At 35.2% G+C, this 18,797-nt stretch overlaps 1 protein-coding gene across 1 annotated transcript in view; it reads left to right on the top strand.

Annotated features, from left to right (window-relative positions):
- Positions 1–18,797, top strand: part of COL19A1 (collagen type XIX alpha 1 chain) — a 300,849-nt gene that overhangs the window by 67,224 nt on the left and 214,828 nt on the right. The window contains exon 10 of the mRNA XM_057303991.1: positions 18,737–18,781. Coding sequence (XP_057159974.1) covers positions 18,737–18,781 — 45 coding nt within the window. The remainder of the gene's footprint in view (positions 1–18,736; positions 18,782–18,797) is intronic.

Consider the following 18,797-nt stretch of genomic DNA (forward strand, 5'->3'; position numbering starts at 1 on the left):
AAAAATTATAATTATTGGCAAATTTATTGTATTCCAAATCTATAAAATATACAAAAATGTACCCTAGAGTTACAGTGTATTATATAACTTACCATTTAAGATATATTTTTAAAATATTAGCATTGGTTTTAATTTCCAGACTATACAAAACTCATAATTGCAAGTGATTTTAGTGGCAAGGTAAAAAGAGCTGGGATAAAATAAATTGATGATCTACAAAACAAGACAAATAATTAATTTGTATATCCTTTTATTTTTTCAATATAAGCACCAGCATTTGATTAAACCAGCATAGCCCTTGCTGTGTAATTATGACTTCAGATGACTGTGGCTATGAATGCGTTCAGCTTTCTGGCACTCTTAATAAACATAGATGTATTGTTTCATTTTAAGGAGTTGGTGATGAGTCTGTTCCTGTTCTTATTGTATTGTGTGATCTGCAACTTTAATGTGCAATAAATAAAGATGACTTTCCTCTGTGTTTAAGTCTGCTATATAATTTTCATTATTAGAGTAGGTGCACAAAATAATGCTTGCATAGCTTGAAGATTGAAAGTCATTTTGCTCTAAGGCATATTGAATAGTTAATTTTGTGAAATGATCAGAAGTGCAGTGTTACTAAGGGAACCAGATGTTCTCAAGGTTTTCCTTTTGGTCTATAAGACTGACAAGGGTTATTTAGGACAGTATATGCAGGGCAGTATATTAGAAGGCTTACCTCTTTGGAGCCTGAACCACTTGAGACTGAATCCCATCCACCTCTTACTTGCTTAGAAAGTGATCCTTAATAATACCTAGTCAATGGTTTATTGTGAAGAAGGAATGCGATAAAATGCATATAAGGTACAGAGTGTCAGAAACTAGCACATAATGGGTACTGAAAAAATATGTTTCCTCTGCTTTCCTATCCATAGTATACTTGTTCACATATTTAGGGAGAGGTGGAAATAATCCTTTTAGTTTGAGTTTAGTTTCTTACGTGACTTGGCCAAAAGCAAATTAATCTTCGTTTGTAAAATAATCCCTTAGAATTTGCAATTGATTAAATATATTAGTACATAAAATCTTGAAGTGTTGTTGTATGCTACTTGTAGTAAATATTAATAAGTTATTGATAGTTAATTTCTTGAAAAGGTCACTTACGGATTTAAGTATTTCATTCAAATCTATGTCTTCTGTTCCCAACATTATTTGACAATGAATAAGCATGTAAGTAAATCCTTTCCCACCTGGGTCAAAACCCATCCTTGGCTTCCTGTCTCTCTCAAGATACACACTGAAGCTCTCTCCATGGCTTCACATAATGTGCAGAGCTCTCCCTATCCCACTCTCCACTCCCTATATTGTGTCCTACCCTATCCCCTTGTTCACTCCTGCTCCAGGGTCTTAACACCGGGTTACATATACCTGGGATTCCTTAGATAGCCACTTGGCTCTCTTCTTCACACCATTTATGTTCTTTCTCAGATATCACTTTAAAAAGGAAAGGCCTATTCTGAAGTCTTTCTATAAAAAACATCCCTTCATTCCACTTCTGTGTTCTTTCTTAGCATTTTTAGTGTCACCTGACTTGTTAGCATTATGCATCTATTTATTTCCCCTACTAGAATAGGAATTTTGTGAGCAGCATACATAGAACAGCACGTAATAGGAACTGAATGAATGAATGAACACCACACTTGACAGAAAGTCTAAATCATCGACTCAGCTGTTTCTAGAACCTATACATTTGATGCCCCAATTGCCCAGGCAACTTTGCCAAGCAGGGCAGAGAGTCAATTTACAGAGAAAGAGCTAGATATGCTAAATCATTAAGGACGGTTACTTACTATTGTTCTGTATTACACTTTTTCTTTTAACAAACAAAGTGACATGATTAGTTTTAGCTTCATTACTATTTAGCAATGAAGAATCAGAAATATTTAGGAAAAAATTGGTTTGGGCTTAATTTAATTTTTATCTTTACTTGCCTATGTTCTCATCCACGCTTCATTAATCTGGTTTACTGCCTTGTTTTTTCTTCTCATAAAAATGATGACCCTCTTCATGGAGTAAGATGGCTTGAAATTCAACCACTGCATGAATTTGAACACCTAGATGTGATCAGTATTCTATAATAGGGCACCTAATCAAATCATCTCATTGTCCAAGAGTAAACTCTAGATGGCATTATTTGAAATAACAATTAATACTTTTCTTTCATTCAGACTTGATTATTGTAATTTTCTAAATCTTTTAATTCTCCCCCTTTTTTTAAGCAAATGTAGTTAGTAACCTAATTACTTAGCAACCACATTACTTTCTCAGTTCTTTAGGACCGTGGCTAATACCCTTACCCACTTCAAAGTTGAAATTCTGTCAGAGTTTTGTAAAATAGCAGCTCAATTTCAGTGTCCCTGAACCTAAGGTCTGAGCTCTGTTTCAGGAATAATTTTCCAGTTTATGTTTGAATTATTACCTTCCACATATGTAGTTAATTTCCCAAAAAGTATAGGCTTTACGAAATGATTGCTTTGCTGACATACTTCTAAAGAAAATCAAAACAATTTAAAATGGAATAAGTTAGCTTACCTGACTCTTTAGTCAGAAAATTTTGTATTGATTCCTTTCCAATACCCCCTCCTTCAGACCTCAGTACATGGAAGTTTCCGTTTTGAATATTCTAATGTGTTAACTCAGGGATTACTGGTGAGTTTCCTTTTATTTTCTTTTCAATCTGACATTACTCATATACTCATTCTGTAGCCACACCACACCAATAAAAAGTAATAGAATCAAAATATGTTCTCAATTTTTTTGAAAGAAGGAATATCTTCCCTTAGTAGTAAACTCTCAGAGGTAGAATTTAATATTGACTTTTGACTTTCTGTCTATGTCAAATAAGAAATAAATAATATTTCTTTATCCTTTCTAATCTAATATTGAATATTTTTTTATTTTGTTTTATATCCATTTTTGTATCAATTTTATTTTTATATCCATTTTACCCAACCTGATATAATCTCGTCTAATCTATAGGAGCTTGAAGTTGAAATTTACTTGTGTACCTTAAATCTGAAATGAACATACAATATCAGTGCAAAAAGGCATTATATATTCATAAAATTCTGATATATTTCTTAATCTCTACCACACATTAGTGATGGAGAAACTCTATTCAAAAAGTTGATATTATTTTCCACCATTTCAAGGATAAATTTATTAGACTGAATTTGTGGTAGAGCCATTAAGGTAGATATAGGTAACACATCAGCTTCATTGAGAATATTTTTTCCCATTTAGATGGAAAAGCAGGGAAGGTAACAATTGAATTCACCCAGCTGTGGGATTTTTCCTAGAGGATATAATGGAAGATCAGGCACACTAAGGAAACAAATATGGGTACCTTGGAGTCTAAAATTTCATGACTTATTTGAATGGAAAGCATCAGGTTAAGATAAAAGCAATGGAATCATTCCTTACCTTTGATAAATATAAAAGAAATGACAAAGCTAAATTACATACATCTGTATGGAGAATGCATAATTTTAGTTTTGATTAGCACTTTGATATTTATTACTTATTAACTTTTTGAATATTTGTTGTCAAAAGTATAGTTTAATGACTTGTTGACAGTATGAGGAAGGGACTCAGGGAACAAAATTTGGAGCAAGCGGAAGCACCTCATCTGTGAAATGGTAGATTCTCTTTGACATTAGCACTTAATACACCTTTGGAAAAAAAACCTCCTAATGAGCATTCCTATATTTTAGGGTTCAGGTGGTATTAAAGGTGAATTTGGTGCTCCTGGAATTCCTGGGGAAAAGTTATGTGGATTTGCTATGTGATTAAGCTTCATGGCTATTGTAAAAGATTGTACCAGGTAGGAAGACAAAATATATAGAACAAGTGTGATACTTCAGAGGTCAGCAAACTGTGACTCTGCAGCAGGGCTGCCAAAATCTCTAACTGGATGATTTTGTGAATAACATCGTGCTGGAGCACAGCCACACTCAATTGTTTCCATATTGTTTTAGGCTGCTTTTGTGCCACGTGGCAGGGTTAGGTAATTGTGGCAGAAATCATATGACCTGCAAAGTCTAAAATATTTACTGTCTGGTCCTCTGCAGAAAAAACTTGCTGACCCCTGTTCTAGAGCCATTATTCTGAGATCCCCAAGGCTTCTGAGTTTCACTATTTTATGTATGCTATAATAGCTTTTAATACATATTTCATTGTAGACAAAATTAAACATTTAAAAATACAGTACCACATGAGATATTATAAATAAATATACAAAATACAAGAGATATATTCAGTCCGTTGATCAAATGCTAAAAATATGGTATTTATCTCATAAAATGGTTAAATTTCACATTGTCTTTTCTAATGCTGTAAAGATAATCCTACGTGATGAATTTACTCACAAGACGTTAGGGTTGCAGTTCAGCATCTTATTTAAGTTGTTTTGTCTTAATTTTTTTTTATTTGAGTATAGTTGATATGCAATTTTTTTTAAAGATTTTATTTATTTATTTATTTGTCAGAAAGAGAGGGAGAGCACGAGCAGGAGGAGAGGCAAGCAGGGGGAAAAGCAGGCTCCCCACTGAGCAAGGAGCATAATACAGGATTCAGTCCCAGGACCGGGGATCATGACCTGAGCCAAATGCAGAGGCTTAACCAGCTGAGCCACCAAAGCTTCCCTAGTTGAGATGCAATGTTACATTTGTTTCAGGTGTACAACTTAGTAGTTCAATTTCTCTATACATTGTGCTGTGCTCACCACAAGTATAGCTACCATCCCTCATCACACAACACTATTACAATATCACTGACTATATTCCCTGTGCTGTGCCTTTTATTCCCATGACTTACTCATTCCTTATATTTAAGTTCAGTTTTTATAGAAACTTTAAAAATTGTTATATTTGTAAATATAAACTGCAATTAGCTTGTCCTGTTTTTCATGATACATGAATGTGTGTATACCTACACACACATAACTTCAACTGCTGAATTATTAAAGTTTCACTTGTTGATGCTAAGAAAATGCTCTTCTTCATTAAAAGAAGTTTAGTATTGGTTTCTGTAGCTGTTTTAGCTGCACTAATTATCAAGTGAATCCATTGTGCCTCATTATCCAGAAGGCCTTGACCCTGTGGTTATTAACCGGCAAGTGTCACAAGAGTAACTGAAGATGAAGTGGTAGGAGGTTCAGAAATTATCAGGCAGAAATTTTTTGAGTCCTTAAATGTGTCTGATTTCTGACTGCTACATTGCTGCTGCTTTTTTTTTTTTCCCTTTTAGGAATTATTCCCCCCTTTTTTTTCTTTTAGGAATTAGTCTGTTAGGAATAATTAAAGAATTATTTAGGAATTAGCAAATTCCTTACTCCTCCTGTAGTAGTGTAAATGTTAGATTCAGTAAAATCTTTGTTGAATGATGATGCTTGCTGCAAGTTAATATTTATTTGGGCTGCTATCCTCTTGCTTAATTAAGCTTGCTGATGACATTAATTGCAGACTCTTCATCATAAGTAAAAGTTCCTTCAAACACTTGTCCAAAGGTCTAATTTCTTCAAAATGCTTTTTCCCCTAGAGAATACTACTCAGTCATCTATCTCCAAGGCAGATTGCCCTATTCCAAATTTGTTTCAAACACTCATTCCACCAACCTCTTCCTAAAATACGTCATAATAATCTGATTGTTTGGATTTCGGATCATTGGGATTTGGGGAATTACTTTGAATATGGGAACTTTTTTTAAAGCCAAATACAGAATTACTGGAGTACTTGGACTATAAAATAGATTATAGATAATTGGACTTCTTTACTATAGGATAGAAAGTAAGATTCATATAATTTTACACAGTAAGTTATGGGAAAGCAGGACAATTAGAGAATTCATGCTGCTTCCAGTGGTGCTGAACATAGTAGTTTCAGGCTACATTGGGCTCTTGGATCCTGGTTTCATGCATCTTCACAGACCCTCCTTAGTGGCAAATACCCTTCCAGTACCTATAGAATCATGAGTCTTTGACCATAGCCTATTCTCAAGGTCACAGTCACTGGTGGTACCAGGTCTGCTTCTAACTGGTCACTTCATTTAGCTGTTAAAGGGATGTAACACTCGTGAGTGCAGAAATGTCACCTGAAGAGTGTTTTTCTCACTCCCATAATCCACAGGTTACCATTTATTTAAAATAACTCTAATGAATATATACAGAATGAAAATAACAAGAAAACTACTATGTTATCGGATGGCCTGGTTAGTAAGTTTTAAATATTTCATTCCAATAAGGATATATCAATTTTTCCTAATTTTTTAAACTTCAAAATTTTGAAATTATAATTGTAAAGATGAGCACTTATATTTGGAGTAAAATACTTAAGTTGTTTTAAGATGAAAATAACTTGATTGATTTTTCTGAATACATTTCCAAAGAAAATTATTAGTTCTTTAAGTATTCCGTATTCTCAGAGCTGGATCTCCCACAGTTGGCTTAATGTGACTTGCACGCATCTCACGAGTACTCAGACAACATCACCAGGCTTAACTTTGAATCTTCTTCTCAGGATTTATAATTCTTTGGGGTTCTTTTTCTTGGAATTACAAATGCTTAATGGCTCTGTTAAAAGATAAAATTAAAAAAGATGAATTGTCTCGCTTGGAACAAGACCATACGCAAAGTGTCATTGAACATAGAGCTCAGGTATAATCTCAAAGTGAAGCTTTCTTAATTTTTTAAGGTTTAATATTTAAAGTAGAAAGCTGATTTATGTTAATGGAGTGAAGTATATTCTGAGCACTGTAGAGTAGAATTTGTATATTAGCTATCTCTTATACTTACATCCAGTGTGATACTGTAATAAATTAAGTGATTTGCATGTTAATCCTATTATTCTAAGGTAAACCTACACGTTGAAGTTTGGCTAGGTGATAGCAGTTAATTTTTTAAGTCGAGGCACTGAACAAAGTATTAGTTTCTTCTGAGGCCCAGGAGAAAAATAGAACACTGAACAACACTCTATTATGAAATCAATTGGTGGGATATGTGAAGTCATGGAGGATGAAGAACTGGGGCATCTGATTATGTTCTTTTGTGATTCCAGTACTCATCACCATATACAGACTTGTACTGGGCATTCTAACCTTGTATGTGCAGCTCTACTGTCAACACACTGCACCCAATAACTTTCCCCTTTACATCTATTCAGCACAGCTAGGATTTTGCCTAAGAGACTTGGTAAATTTTCTGTTCTGAGTTCATGTAAGAAAAGCTATCTTATGTAGCAAGTGCAGCAGGTGTTATAAGTTATTAGTCACTGGTGACTTCTGGTAAGCTTGATTGGACAGAAACCACTGGCAGTCAAGATGAGTAAATTGGATGGTCTAATTTCCATGAGAACTAAATCACTTAATGCATAATATCACACACATGCTTGCACATATACGACATGCATTCACACACATATGCACACATATGCTCACAATATACTTGTGGTATGCAGTGAGAAAATGAGGTGAGGATTTGGACCCTGGGAGCAAATCCTGCCCACCTTGTTACCTTCAGACATAACACTCAAAGCATGCTTGTGTTCATTACTTGAGTATTTCAAACAAAAAAATTATTTCATTCTCTATTTCACTTATGTATGTCATGTATCATATGTTTTTTGAGAAGTGGGGATATTTTTAAAAAACAGGAATAATTATTTTCTAGTTATCTTAATCCTAATAATGTGATAGGGAAAGTTCAGTAAATATGAAGCCTAATTTATGCCAAAACCAAGTTTCTATCTGCTTAATTACCTACAGTTTGTCCCTAAAATGTTTATTTTACTAAGAAAACTTTCACACAAAAAAATTCTGTTTTTCACCAAGTAGGTATGCAGTAAATGATAACCACCATGACTATACCATTCAGATATTAACTACCCAGAGTTTGATTGCCTGTTTGAATCCCAGCTCAAATCCTCAGTCTATAATTTTAGGGCATGTCTCTTGGTTTCTTCCAAGCTTTTTCTTTTTTAAAATGGGCATTATATTGTATCTACTTCTAGTTTTGTCCTAAGGATTCAATGAGATTATTCATAAAAGTGGCAGCTCAGTGCCTGACCTATAAATACAGTAATATCTACTTATCAGCGGTCAACTGCAATCTGGAAGCAGATGGTCCTCCTTCTGACATATGGTCAGAAGGTCAGTAGTATCCTAATGCTACATCACAATGCCTACGTCATTCATCTCACTTCACTTCATCATGTAGGCATTTTATCATCTCACATCATTGCAAGAAGAAGGGTTAATACGTTACAGTAAGATATTTTGAGAGAGAGAGAGACCCCATTCACATAACTTTTGTTATAGGACATTGTTATAATTGTTCTATTTTATTATTAGTTATTCTTGTTAATCTCTTACTGTGGCTAAATTATAAATTAAGCTTTGTCATAGATATGTATGTATAGGAAAAAACACGGTGTATATAGGGTTTGGTACTATCTGTGGTTTTAGGTCTTGGAAGGTATTCCCTGTAGATAAGGGTCGGATTATTGTATTTGGTAAAAAGATATAATTTTAAAAGAAACCAGTTTGATGATTCAATTATTCTAAACTCAGGCTTACTATGAAACTAAATTAGAACTCATTTGAGGAAATTTATATTATTTATTCAAAATATATTTAGTGGAGGGGCGCCTGGGTGGCACAGCAGTTAAGCATCTGCCTTCGGCTCAGAGCGTGATCCCGGCGTTATGGGATCGAGCCCCACATCGGGCTCCTCCGCTGCGAGCCTGCTTCTTCCTCTCCCACTCCCCCTGCTTGTGTTCCCTCTCTCGCTGGCTGTCTCTATCTCTGTCAAATAAATAAATAAAATCTTTAAAAAAAAAAACAAAGTTATATTTGCATGTTAGCAAACCAATTAATTTTCTATTTAATTGAAATATATATGAATATAAACTCACAATATTAATAACCATTTACTCAATCATTATTATGTGTTAATACTGTCAGGAGACTTCTTTACATTATTTTATTTATTTCTCACAGTATCTCTGAGGTAAGATTTATTATCATTAGTATTTCACAGATTAAGAAACCAAGATAGAATAACAACTTCCACAAATTTTCATAGCTAGCAGATGGTAGGGCCAGGATTTGAATCTTACCCATATGAGTTCATAGCTCTTGCACCTTTACTGTATCATCTGGATATATTTCCTCAAGTATCCAAATTTCCTTTGCACAGATAGTTTATTAGATCTTAAATTCATTTGCCTACTGCCTAGAGAGAGAAGTGTACAGAGGGTTTCCTAAATTCTGCTTGGGGGGGGGGGCTGTGTTCCTTCTCTTTAAATCCATGGACCCCCTTTTAAAGTTTCCCCAACTGTAGGGATTCTGACTCTCCCACCCTCAGGAAATTGTGTCCACCAATTAAAAATCATCATATGTTTTTTTCACTGAATGAAAGTATTTTGTTTAGCTTTATCTTCTAAAATAAGTGTTATGAAAACAACATGATTTTGTTTGGTTTCCAAATTCAAAAGTATATTTGGTTTTGTTTTGTTTTTTAAAGATTTTATTTATTTATTTGACAGAGAGAGAGGGACAGTGAGAGAGGGAACACAAGCAGGGGGAGTGGGAGAGGGAGAAGCAGGCTCCCCGCCGACCAGAGAGCCCAATGTGGGGCTCGATCCCAGGGCCTTGGGATCGTGACCTGAGCTGAAGGCAGATGCTTAACGACTGCACTACCCAGGTGCCCCTCAAAAGTATATTTGACATAAGCTTTTAAAATTCCCATACCTGGACTGTCTGGAGATCCTTATCTGTCCACCTCTCAGCAGACCAATCATGGCCACACTCTCCAGATTACCCTATGTCAGCACCTAACAAAGAAAATTCTCTTTATGTTCTCTATGGAATATGCTTTCAATATATAAATATACAATTGTATATATAAGTATACTTATTACATATCTAATGTAAGTATATATATAACTATACATTCTTTTGGTCAAATCTATATATACATACATTTATTATATATTCATTTGGTCAAAAACAAAAATGTTTAACTTAGCGCCATGAGTTTATTAAAAAAATAATCGAACTTCTAGAGGTAAAAAGCCATATCCATTAAAGCATTTAAGAAGTATATCTGATAACGTGATGAGAGAGTTGCCAAGTTGTCTGACTTAAAACCAGCCGGTCTAACTATGCTCACGCCGAGGCGCTTTGTGTGACAGTCCTTTCACCACACACTCTGAAGCCCCCAGTCTCTGCAGCAGGGCAAGACTGAACTGGGCACATCCATTGTTCCCTGTCTGCCTTTGTATTTCTTTTCAGTTGGAAAATGAAATGACTGTGATCTCTGAATCTCGATTTTCCCCTTAAAAAGACATTTTACGAGAAGACTGCAGCTTCAGGAAATAAAGGCAGATGCTGTTACAGTTTCTGAAAGTGCAGACAAGGCCAGTAGCTGTTGTGAATTATAATGAACTCGGAGACAGCCCTGGTCCAGATGTAGCAGGAATGCCTTAGAGACTCAGAAACTTATAGGCGCTTATTGAAAAAGATAGAGAATATTTTAAAGTCATTTGGCTTTCCACCTATATTATCTAGTTTCATCTCATTTTCCATTGAGATTCAGAATTATATTAATTTCAGAGGTCTTCCCAAGTTTAAAAAAGAAAAGTTAAAATACCTATTGGTATGCGACAATTTATTGTAGGAATTGAAACCCTAAATGAGAAGAATAAAAGAAAGGGCAGCTCACCTTTATTCTAACAATGGGCTCTATCCTTCCTATGAACTTGTCAAGGTTTACAAAACAAGTATGAGCTTTATGTTAGAGAAAATATTCTTGAACAGAGAATCATCTGTATACTCCTGTATTCCAGACAATTCTGCAGTGAAAAAAGATAGAGTCAAACCTGGACATAGGATTGAACTTTTTATCATAACCAATGTTCATAGGAAAAATGACCACAAAGAACACAGTTTTGTCAACCTACTGTTGGCTTCACTTACTAAAGTTCCAAGAATGATACTTGAATTATCAGTGAAAAAATTACTGCCTTTACGTGGAGTAAGTCTCATTTAATTGTCTCATTTATGGGCATTATTTTAATACAATATCACTGTAAAATAAGCAGAAACATGAGAAGGACAGAGGCAACAGAAGGACAGGAAAAAGAAAAAGAAACTTGCTTACTCTGCAGTTGATTTTATTTCTTAATGGTTTCTTATTCCCTTCTAATGCCTTCCACGCACAGCCCGAGTAGAGCAGTTGGCAGAGAGCACGACAGATGGATGACAGGCTCAACACATGCAGTGGATCTGGCACCCAGGCACTTGACTTTTATTTGCTAAACAGTTAGCCAGATTTTGAGAACTTAGTCTGCTAATGTTCCTATTTGGTTTAATGCACTGTGAGAATCTAGCACATAAATATTAAAATATTGCCATAAAAAAGATCACACACTCTGTTTCTCTGCATAGTTTAGTGGCTAATTATTTTATTCTTGGTGTAGATTTCTGAGATACTCAGCAGTGAATTTAAAGGTGTAATTGGTATTTGATAAAGACATCTACAATTTCAGATAGAGTTTTCTAAAAGCAGCTCTGTCTAAAGGAGATTTTAGCTTCCAAGTGAGGGACAGACATAGCCAGTGTAGGGTACTGAATGAAGCTGTTAGGTACTGAGTAGAAGATTCGAGAACATGATCGTACATGATTGGTACCTTTCTTCCCTCTCACCATCACTGCATTTTCACAGATTACTAAATTCAAAGCTCAAGAAAAATCTCATCTTTTTCGTCAAGTCTCCTTGGCACCGGACAGATGAATAGCCCCTTCCCTCTGCTCATGTAGTACTTTATTTACATTATCAACATAGTTTGTGTCTTTGTCTCCGCTGTGAGCTCCAGGAGAACAAGGTCTTGTTCCTGTAACCCCAGAACCTGACCCAGCATACGGCACCCGATTGATTCTGGAAAAATGTTTGTCGAGTTATTCAGAGCTCGAGTGGACTTAGCCCCAGGCCAGTAGAGAAAAGAAATTGAAGATAATGGTTTAGAACCATGCTGCTGGGGAATTGGAGAAGGTAGTGGTACTTCAGAGCAAGTCTTCTGTACTTTCTGCAAAAGCGTGCTTCAGGGAAGTAGCAGGGCAGGAGAATCACTTATCTACCTAGCAAAGCTTACAGATACTGCTTCCTAGAGTGAAATCAAACAGAGAGAAGTGTGTGCGGCTCCAGAATTTGCTTCCCATTTTCTCTTGGAGAAACTATGCTCTTTCTTCTCTCTCAAGCATAAATCTTCAGGTTATCATGCTCTCTCTTTTTCCAAATTAGGTTTGAAAAACATCTCCTGACTTTCTTACAATGTTACTAAGGCATACTCTTTCTCCATATCTTCACAACTATTTACCTCAGGGCTAAAGATAAATAACCAATGACTTGAGTGCATTTAAGTTCCAGTAGAAGTAATTGATACGGAGTAGAACTATAAATTACTCATCATGAGGAACACTTTGGACAGGAAATAGTTTGCACTTACTGGTATCTCACTGTCCTTAATTAGGAGCTTACTGATGACACTGTCCTTCTCTTTGTATCTTACATCATCTTTCACTTGTTAGAATACTTGATTCAGATGTCAGTTACTATTCTTCGGATATTTCAGGAGATGATTCACATTAAATGTCTTCTGTTTCCCTAGTACTTTAATGAAGCTTCGAGTTTACTTAAAGACTATCTTAGAGCTAGTCTCACAATATAGTGAAAAGCCAAAACACTTGTTCTTGACAACTCCACTTAAAAAAAATATCCTCACAAGTACGTAGGAGCGCAGATTTTTAATGGGCTCTACAACATTGGCCAAGGCTCAGTCTCCAAACTTTGTTATATATGGAAAGAATTGTTTACCTGTCCAAATAATTTGAAAAGTATTTATTTTCTTGTTTTTAATTTGAATACCTCCATGTAATTTCCATTCAATTAATTTGTAAAAGGATTATAAGATATATTCCTTTGAAGGGAAAACTTAATGGTTGTAGCTGACTACAAGCTCAATGTATACATAAGCTATTTAACCTTAATAAAGCAAGTTGTATTAATAGGAGTACTGGATAGTATCCAGAACAGGGTGTGTGTGTGTGTGTGTGTGTGTGTGTGTGTGTGTGTGTGTCTTTGTGTGTATGACAATTCTGTTCTCTAGTCTGTGTGGTGAGACCATTTCTGGAGTGATGTGCTGAATTCTGAGTGCCACATTTTAAAAGATAGATTGTGTGACCAGTGTGTGCCCAGAAAACAGTGACTAACATATTAAGGGACTCCAAACTATCATTGAAAAATTATTGATTTGTTGAATAGGCTTGATACTGACACAGAGGGATGTCATATACAAGATCCATAAGATATTTTTCCTTTGTGAAATGAGACTAATGGGCAGAAATCTGGGGAAGGTTAATTTGAGTTAAGAAAGCATTGTTGCAGTATCCACATATAGAATTGTTTTGTTCTGCTCTCCACAATACAAATTAAACAGCAAAGTGCCTGACTTTAAGAAGCTTTCAGTAGAGTCAGTACCTCAACAAATTCTTTAATGGAGATGGTGGATATAAATGTATGAATTTATTCTTGTCCCTGTATTTAAGACTACCCATCCTCCTTGTTTTCTAGGTATGTGCACTTGCATATACTTGTGTACCCACACACACATGTATACTCAGGTTGATTGTTTTTGAGACAGTGGATGTTGGTTTCAGCTACTGCTAACTCCCCATATTTATATTATTATGATTAAGACATGTATCAACCACATATTACCTTTGGTGGGTTAGTTTTCCCTTTGAAATGACCCATAAGAATAAGTAATAATAAGTAACAAGCTCATTCATCTTATGGTTAAGAATATTACAAATTTGGGGGCACCTGGGTGGCTCAGTTGTTAAGCGTCTGCCTTCAGCTCAGGTCATGAACCCAGGGTCCTGGGATCGAGCCCCGCATCGGGCTCCCTGCTCAGTGGGAAGTCTGCTTCTCCCTCTCCTACTCTCCCTGCTTGTGTTCCCTCTCTCGCTGTGTCTCTCTCTGTCAAATAAACAAAATCTTTAAAAAAAAAAAAAGAATATTATAAATTTGCCTTATCCTGAACATTAATATGATAATGTATACCCATGTGTTTGCTACAGTAAGGACCCAACAAATACAAAGAATTTGAAAAGTTTGAAGTTTTAAACCCTATGTAGTATATACTTTTTAACATGACAGTTTATTTTGTGGGATGAAGTCCAAGAAAATAAGAGGAAAAAATACTCCTCCCTGAAACCAAAGGACATAGATTGGATGAAATTTCTGAAAAAAAAAAAAAAAAAGGAAGTATCTATTTTATTTCCTGAAATATTTGGTTGAGTGGCAACAATTTGAGAACCATAAAAATTCCATTCCTGAAGATTACATCCTGAGTAAAGCAGACCTGTAGGCAGAAATGTAGAGGTCAAGTTAGCGAGATACAAAATCAAAATCAGATTTACTTTCAGCTGCCTCTTTTGTTGGTTTTCATGCTAGAATTCTGGCATTCCATTTCAGATGTTTTTTTCCAGCTATTTTACACAACATTCGATTTAAGTAAATCTTCTCTTAATAAATATGAGTTAATTTGTGGGAAAACACTGATATATTTCCAAACGTATACTATGTTCGTACAGGAGATTAAGTTCCTGGAAAATGTGCTATAAAATGAAATGATAGGCCAAATTAAATTTTTAAATATGGAAGTAGTGTTATATAGTAGGATTTCAGACTTTTTAATCAGAGAGTGAATGCCTAATTTTTTAAACCAAAAAAAATCACCGTGACATGGTATATCAATTTCTATTATCTGGGCTTAGGTGTAGTGATTAGCAAATTTTCATTTACCTGTTTGATCTCCCTTTCTTTCCTCAATCTTTTTGGGACTAGGTTTGGAAACATAGCCGTGGGGAATGTGATTTCTTATCAAGTGTTCTTCAGACAACGTGTATTTCCTGCATAATAAGAAAAGACATAAATTCCATTGTCAAAGGAATCAGGAAAACTAATAATTTATCTTTTATGCCTAGCTGTGCTTACTTCAGGGAAATGTGCAGTGATAAAAAGGAGGTAAAGTGAAATCCTTTGATCAGTTTTTCTGAAAGCCACCAGCTGGCCCTAAAACACACCTAAGTTTTTTTTCCAAAAGCTTCTCAAAGAGGTTCCTTTGAATTCTGCAAAGGGTGCTTTAGATTGCTCTGTGAAGTCAGAGATGGGTTATGCATTATAGTAATAACATGGCAACAGTGCTATCAGCAGCGATGTTAGCTTTGGCTCCACTTGGTATTACACATATTCATTCACTTGTCCTTCTGTTGCTTGAATTTGTAACAGGAAAAGGACACAGGTCCTTTGATGGAAAAACCTATAATAGAAAGTATATGCCTCAGAAACAAGTTTAGAATGTTATGGTAGCTGTGGGAAACATTGATTGTAATTTTCTCTCAATGATGGGCTAAAATATTGATCAGAAGCCAGAGGAGAAGCTTCTTATTTCATTTTTTGTGCTAGGACTGAGGAAGGAGGAACAGCAAGAGTTCAGAAAAAGCAGCTAATGTCTGCCCATCCTGTAATTTTGGATAGGCCATTTATTTGCGAGGTAGAATTCCATTTGACTTCAAGCTGCATTAGGTTTTGGATAAAGTCCTGATGGGAAATGTCATTATCCATGAATCTTTTAAACGAAATTTGCTCTTTAAGGCTATTTTCTTCTTTGCTACTTAACAATTTTTTTTCTTTTGAGATAGGAACAAAAACAAATATGCTAATTTTTATCCCTTAGGATCTACAAAAATGACAAATTGTTTAAAATTATTAAAAGTTGCTAAGTAGGACATCTCTGATCACTTCAAGAAAATCAGTGGGAAAAAAATAAAAAGGTTTCTGAATACCAGTGTTGCAAACTTTAAGCTTCAGTAGTGTCCACTCAGAATCTTAAAATCTTCTACCTGCTGGGGTGTGAAGCTGACTTTTTCCTGTGAGAGTGATGAGTGGTGTTCATTGGGTTATCTGGGAGTTTAGGATTATGTTTACAAAACCAATTCCTAGTCAGGAAAGAATGGGGACCAATGAACACTGGCCATAGGAAAATATAACATTCTAATTGCAATAATCATGAAACCTGTGCCCATTAAAGAGAGAAAAACAGTCTTAATATCACAGCTTTAGAGATTTTTGGTACACAGTTAGCAGTGTTTCTGGGTGTAACCCTAACCTGACACATGCCAGAAGTGAGGCTTGAGGTGCCAGAACTTATAGCACATAGTACGTGGGAGTGGGCTGTCAGCAAAGAGAAAGAGAAAGAGATACCGTGACTACTTTTTTCCCCCAAAAGTATTTTTGGCAATGTATACTGTATCAGTGTACTTTACTGGATTACATGCCATATCTTGTTATCTTGTGTAACTTGTAATATGATATAAAACATTATATTAGACCAACCGATGAAAATAATTCTGCTCCTTATGGACAAGTGGACATACTTCTGTGATGAGTAACAGAAGCTCAATTTCCACAGAATGTTCCCGGGCATCAAATACTTAATGTGCTTTTACTATCACTTTATCAAATGAAATGGGAAGTTTCTTGTATTTTTGTGTAATACCTGGGGCCTAGAAATTATGATGATTTTTTAAATAATGGAAATATATTTATTATATAGATAAGCATACTGTACTTTATTGATGATTCAACACTTAATTCCACTTAGCAACAAAATTTTGCCTTTAGTGTTTATTATATTCTATGATGATAGCAGTTATATTGTGGAAAAACTTAAATAATTTAATCTAAGAACAAACTTTGTCTTTAAAATAATAAGTGTGTCTGTATATAATGGTATAACTTTAAAATGACTAAATCTTTCCAAAATGTATTAATTAATGAAATAATAATGATCTCTTTAGATTTAGACAGAATATATTATTGCTATTTTAAACTTTGAAGATGTGATTTTTTTCTTCATATATTTGAATTTTACTTAAAAATTCTAAGAATTGGTATCTAACTTCATTCTAGGTGATGCTTAAAAATTGTTCTCTTATAAATTACTTATGCTTTCTAGAAATAAAACAGATCAATGGAATTGTTGATTTATTTTGAGCTGTCTAAACCTAGAAACTCAGGAGCCAAAGTCAGTTCCTATAAGCAGCAAAATTCCTAAGTCTCTGTTGAGAATATGTACATCCTCCCAGGAATATCTAGCTGGTGTGCTGTTTACAAAGCACGCTTGTCAAAGAAATGACCCATGAATTCCAGTAATGGAAACTGATAAGCATCTGCTGAAACCTTTTTACCCAAGACAGGAACCAGATGAATGGAAAGAGCTAAAAATTCTTGTGAGCAGTTGTTTCAAGTAAAATGGCATTGGATATGTCTTCAATTTAAAGGCAATCAACAGATATGAGCAGATATATATATGAGCATGTCTACACACATATCTGTATGTTTATCACTATAATAGATATGATATATATCTCTAATAGATATATTGATATATTCAGTTGTTAGATGAGGTCACTTATGAGCGAGAATTCCATTTCTACGTCCTATTGGCTATGTAATCATCTCTTGTAAGATGATCATAACGGTATCTACCCAATAGGTTTGTTGTGAGAGTAGTGCCTGGCCCATAGAAAGCTTATGCCAGACTTTAATATCATGTCCAGAGATTTGAAAGAGAAAATGAAATAAGGGATACTAAATAGCATGTGGGAAAACATGGGCCGTGGAGTTAGAAAGACCTCAATTCAAATTTTAGGTCATGCCACAAAATGGGTGACCCTGAACATGACTCAGGGACTCTGTTTTCTTTTTCTTTCTTTCTTTCTTTCTTTCTTTCTTTCTTTCTTTCTTTCTTTCTTTCTTTCTTTCTTTCTTTTTCTTCCTTTCTTCCTTTCTTTCTCTTTCTTCCTTTCTTTCTCTTTCTTTCTTTCTTCCTTTCTTTCTCTTTCTTTCTTTCTTTCTTTCTTTCTTTCTTTCTTTCTTTCTTTCTCCCTTTCTTTATCCCTTTCTTTCTTTCCTTCCTTCCTTCCTTCCTTCCTTCCTTCCTTCCTCCTTCTTTCCTTCCTTCCTTTTTCTCTTTCTTTTTAAGATTTATTTATTTGAAAGAGAGAGAGAGAAAGTGTGCACATAAATTGGGGGGGAGGGGCAGACAAAGAGAATCTTCAGACTCCTTGTGGAGCACATTGAGGGGCTGGATCTCATGACCCATGAGGTCACAACCAAAGCTGAAACCAAGAGTCATGTTGACACTTAACCCACTAAGCCACCCGGCACCCCATAGACTCTGTTTTCTTAGTTTGTAAAACTCAAGTACCAATTCTACAATTATAAGATAAGGAAGGATAGATAGAAAACCCCTGAATGTGCTAGACATACCTTTCCCCACAACACTAGAACTAGGGCTTAAAGACTATAAAAATTTCTTTTTTAAAAAAGATTTTATTTATTTGAGAGAGAGAGAAAGAGAGCATGAGCTGGGGGAGGGGCAGAAGGAGAGGGAGAAGCAGACTCCCAATCGAGCAGGGAGCTCAGCCTGGGACTCAATCCCAGGACCCTAGGATCATGACCTGAGCCAAAGACAGCCGCTTAACCAACTGAGCCACCCAGGCGCCCGACTGCAAAAATTTCTTTATTCATTAGTTTTTTATGGTTAATAAAACGTATTCTCTGTACTTCTCTTAGGGTGAAAATGGTTTACATGGAGCTCCAGGCTTACCTGGTCAAAAGGTAAAGAGTTTTTGAA

This window comes from Ursus arctos, unplaced genomic scaffold (assembly GCF_023065955.2).
Source record: "Ursus arctos isolate Adak ecotype North America unplaced genomic scaffold, UrsArc2.0 scaffold_29, whole genome shotgun sequence".
NCBI classification, from domain to species: Eukaryota; Metazoa; Chordata; class Mammalia; order Carnivora; family Ursidae; genus Ursus; species Ursus arctos.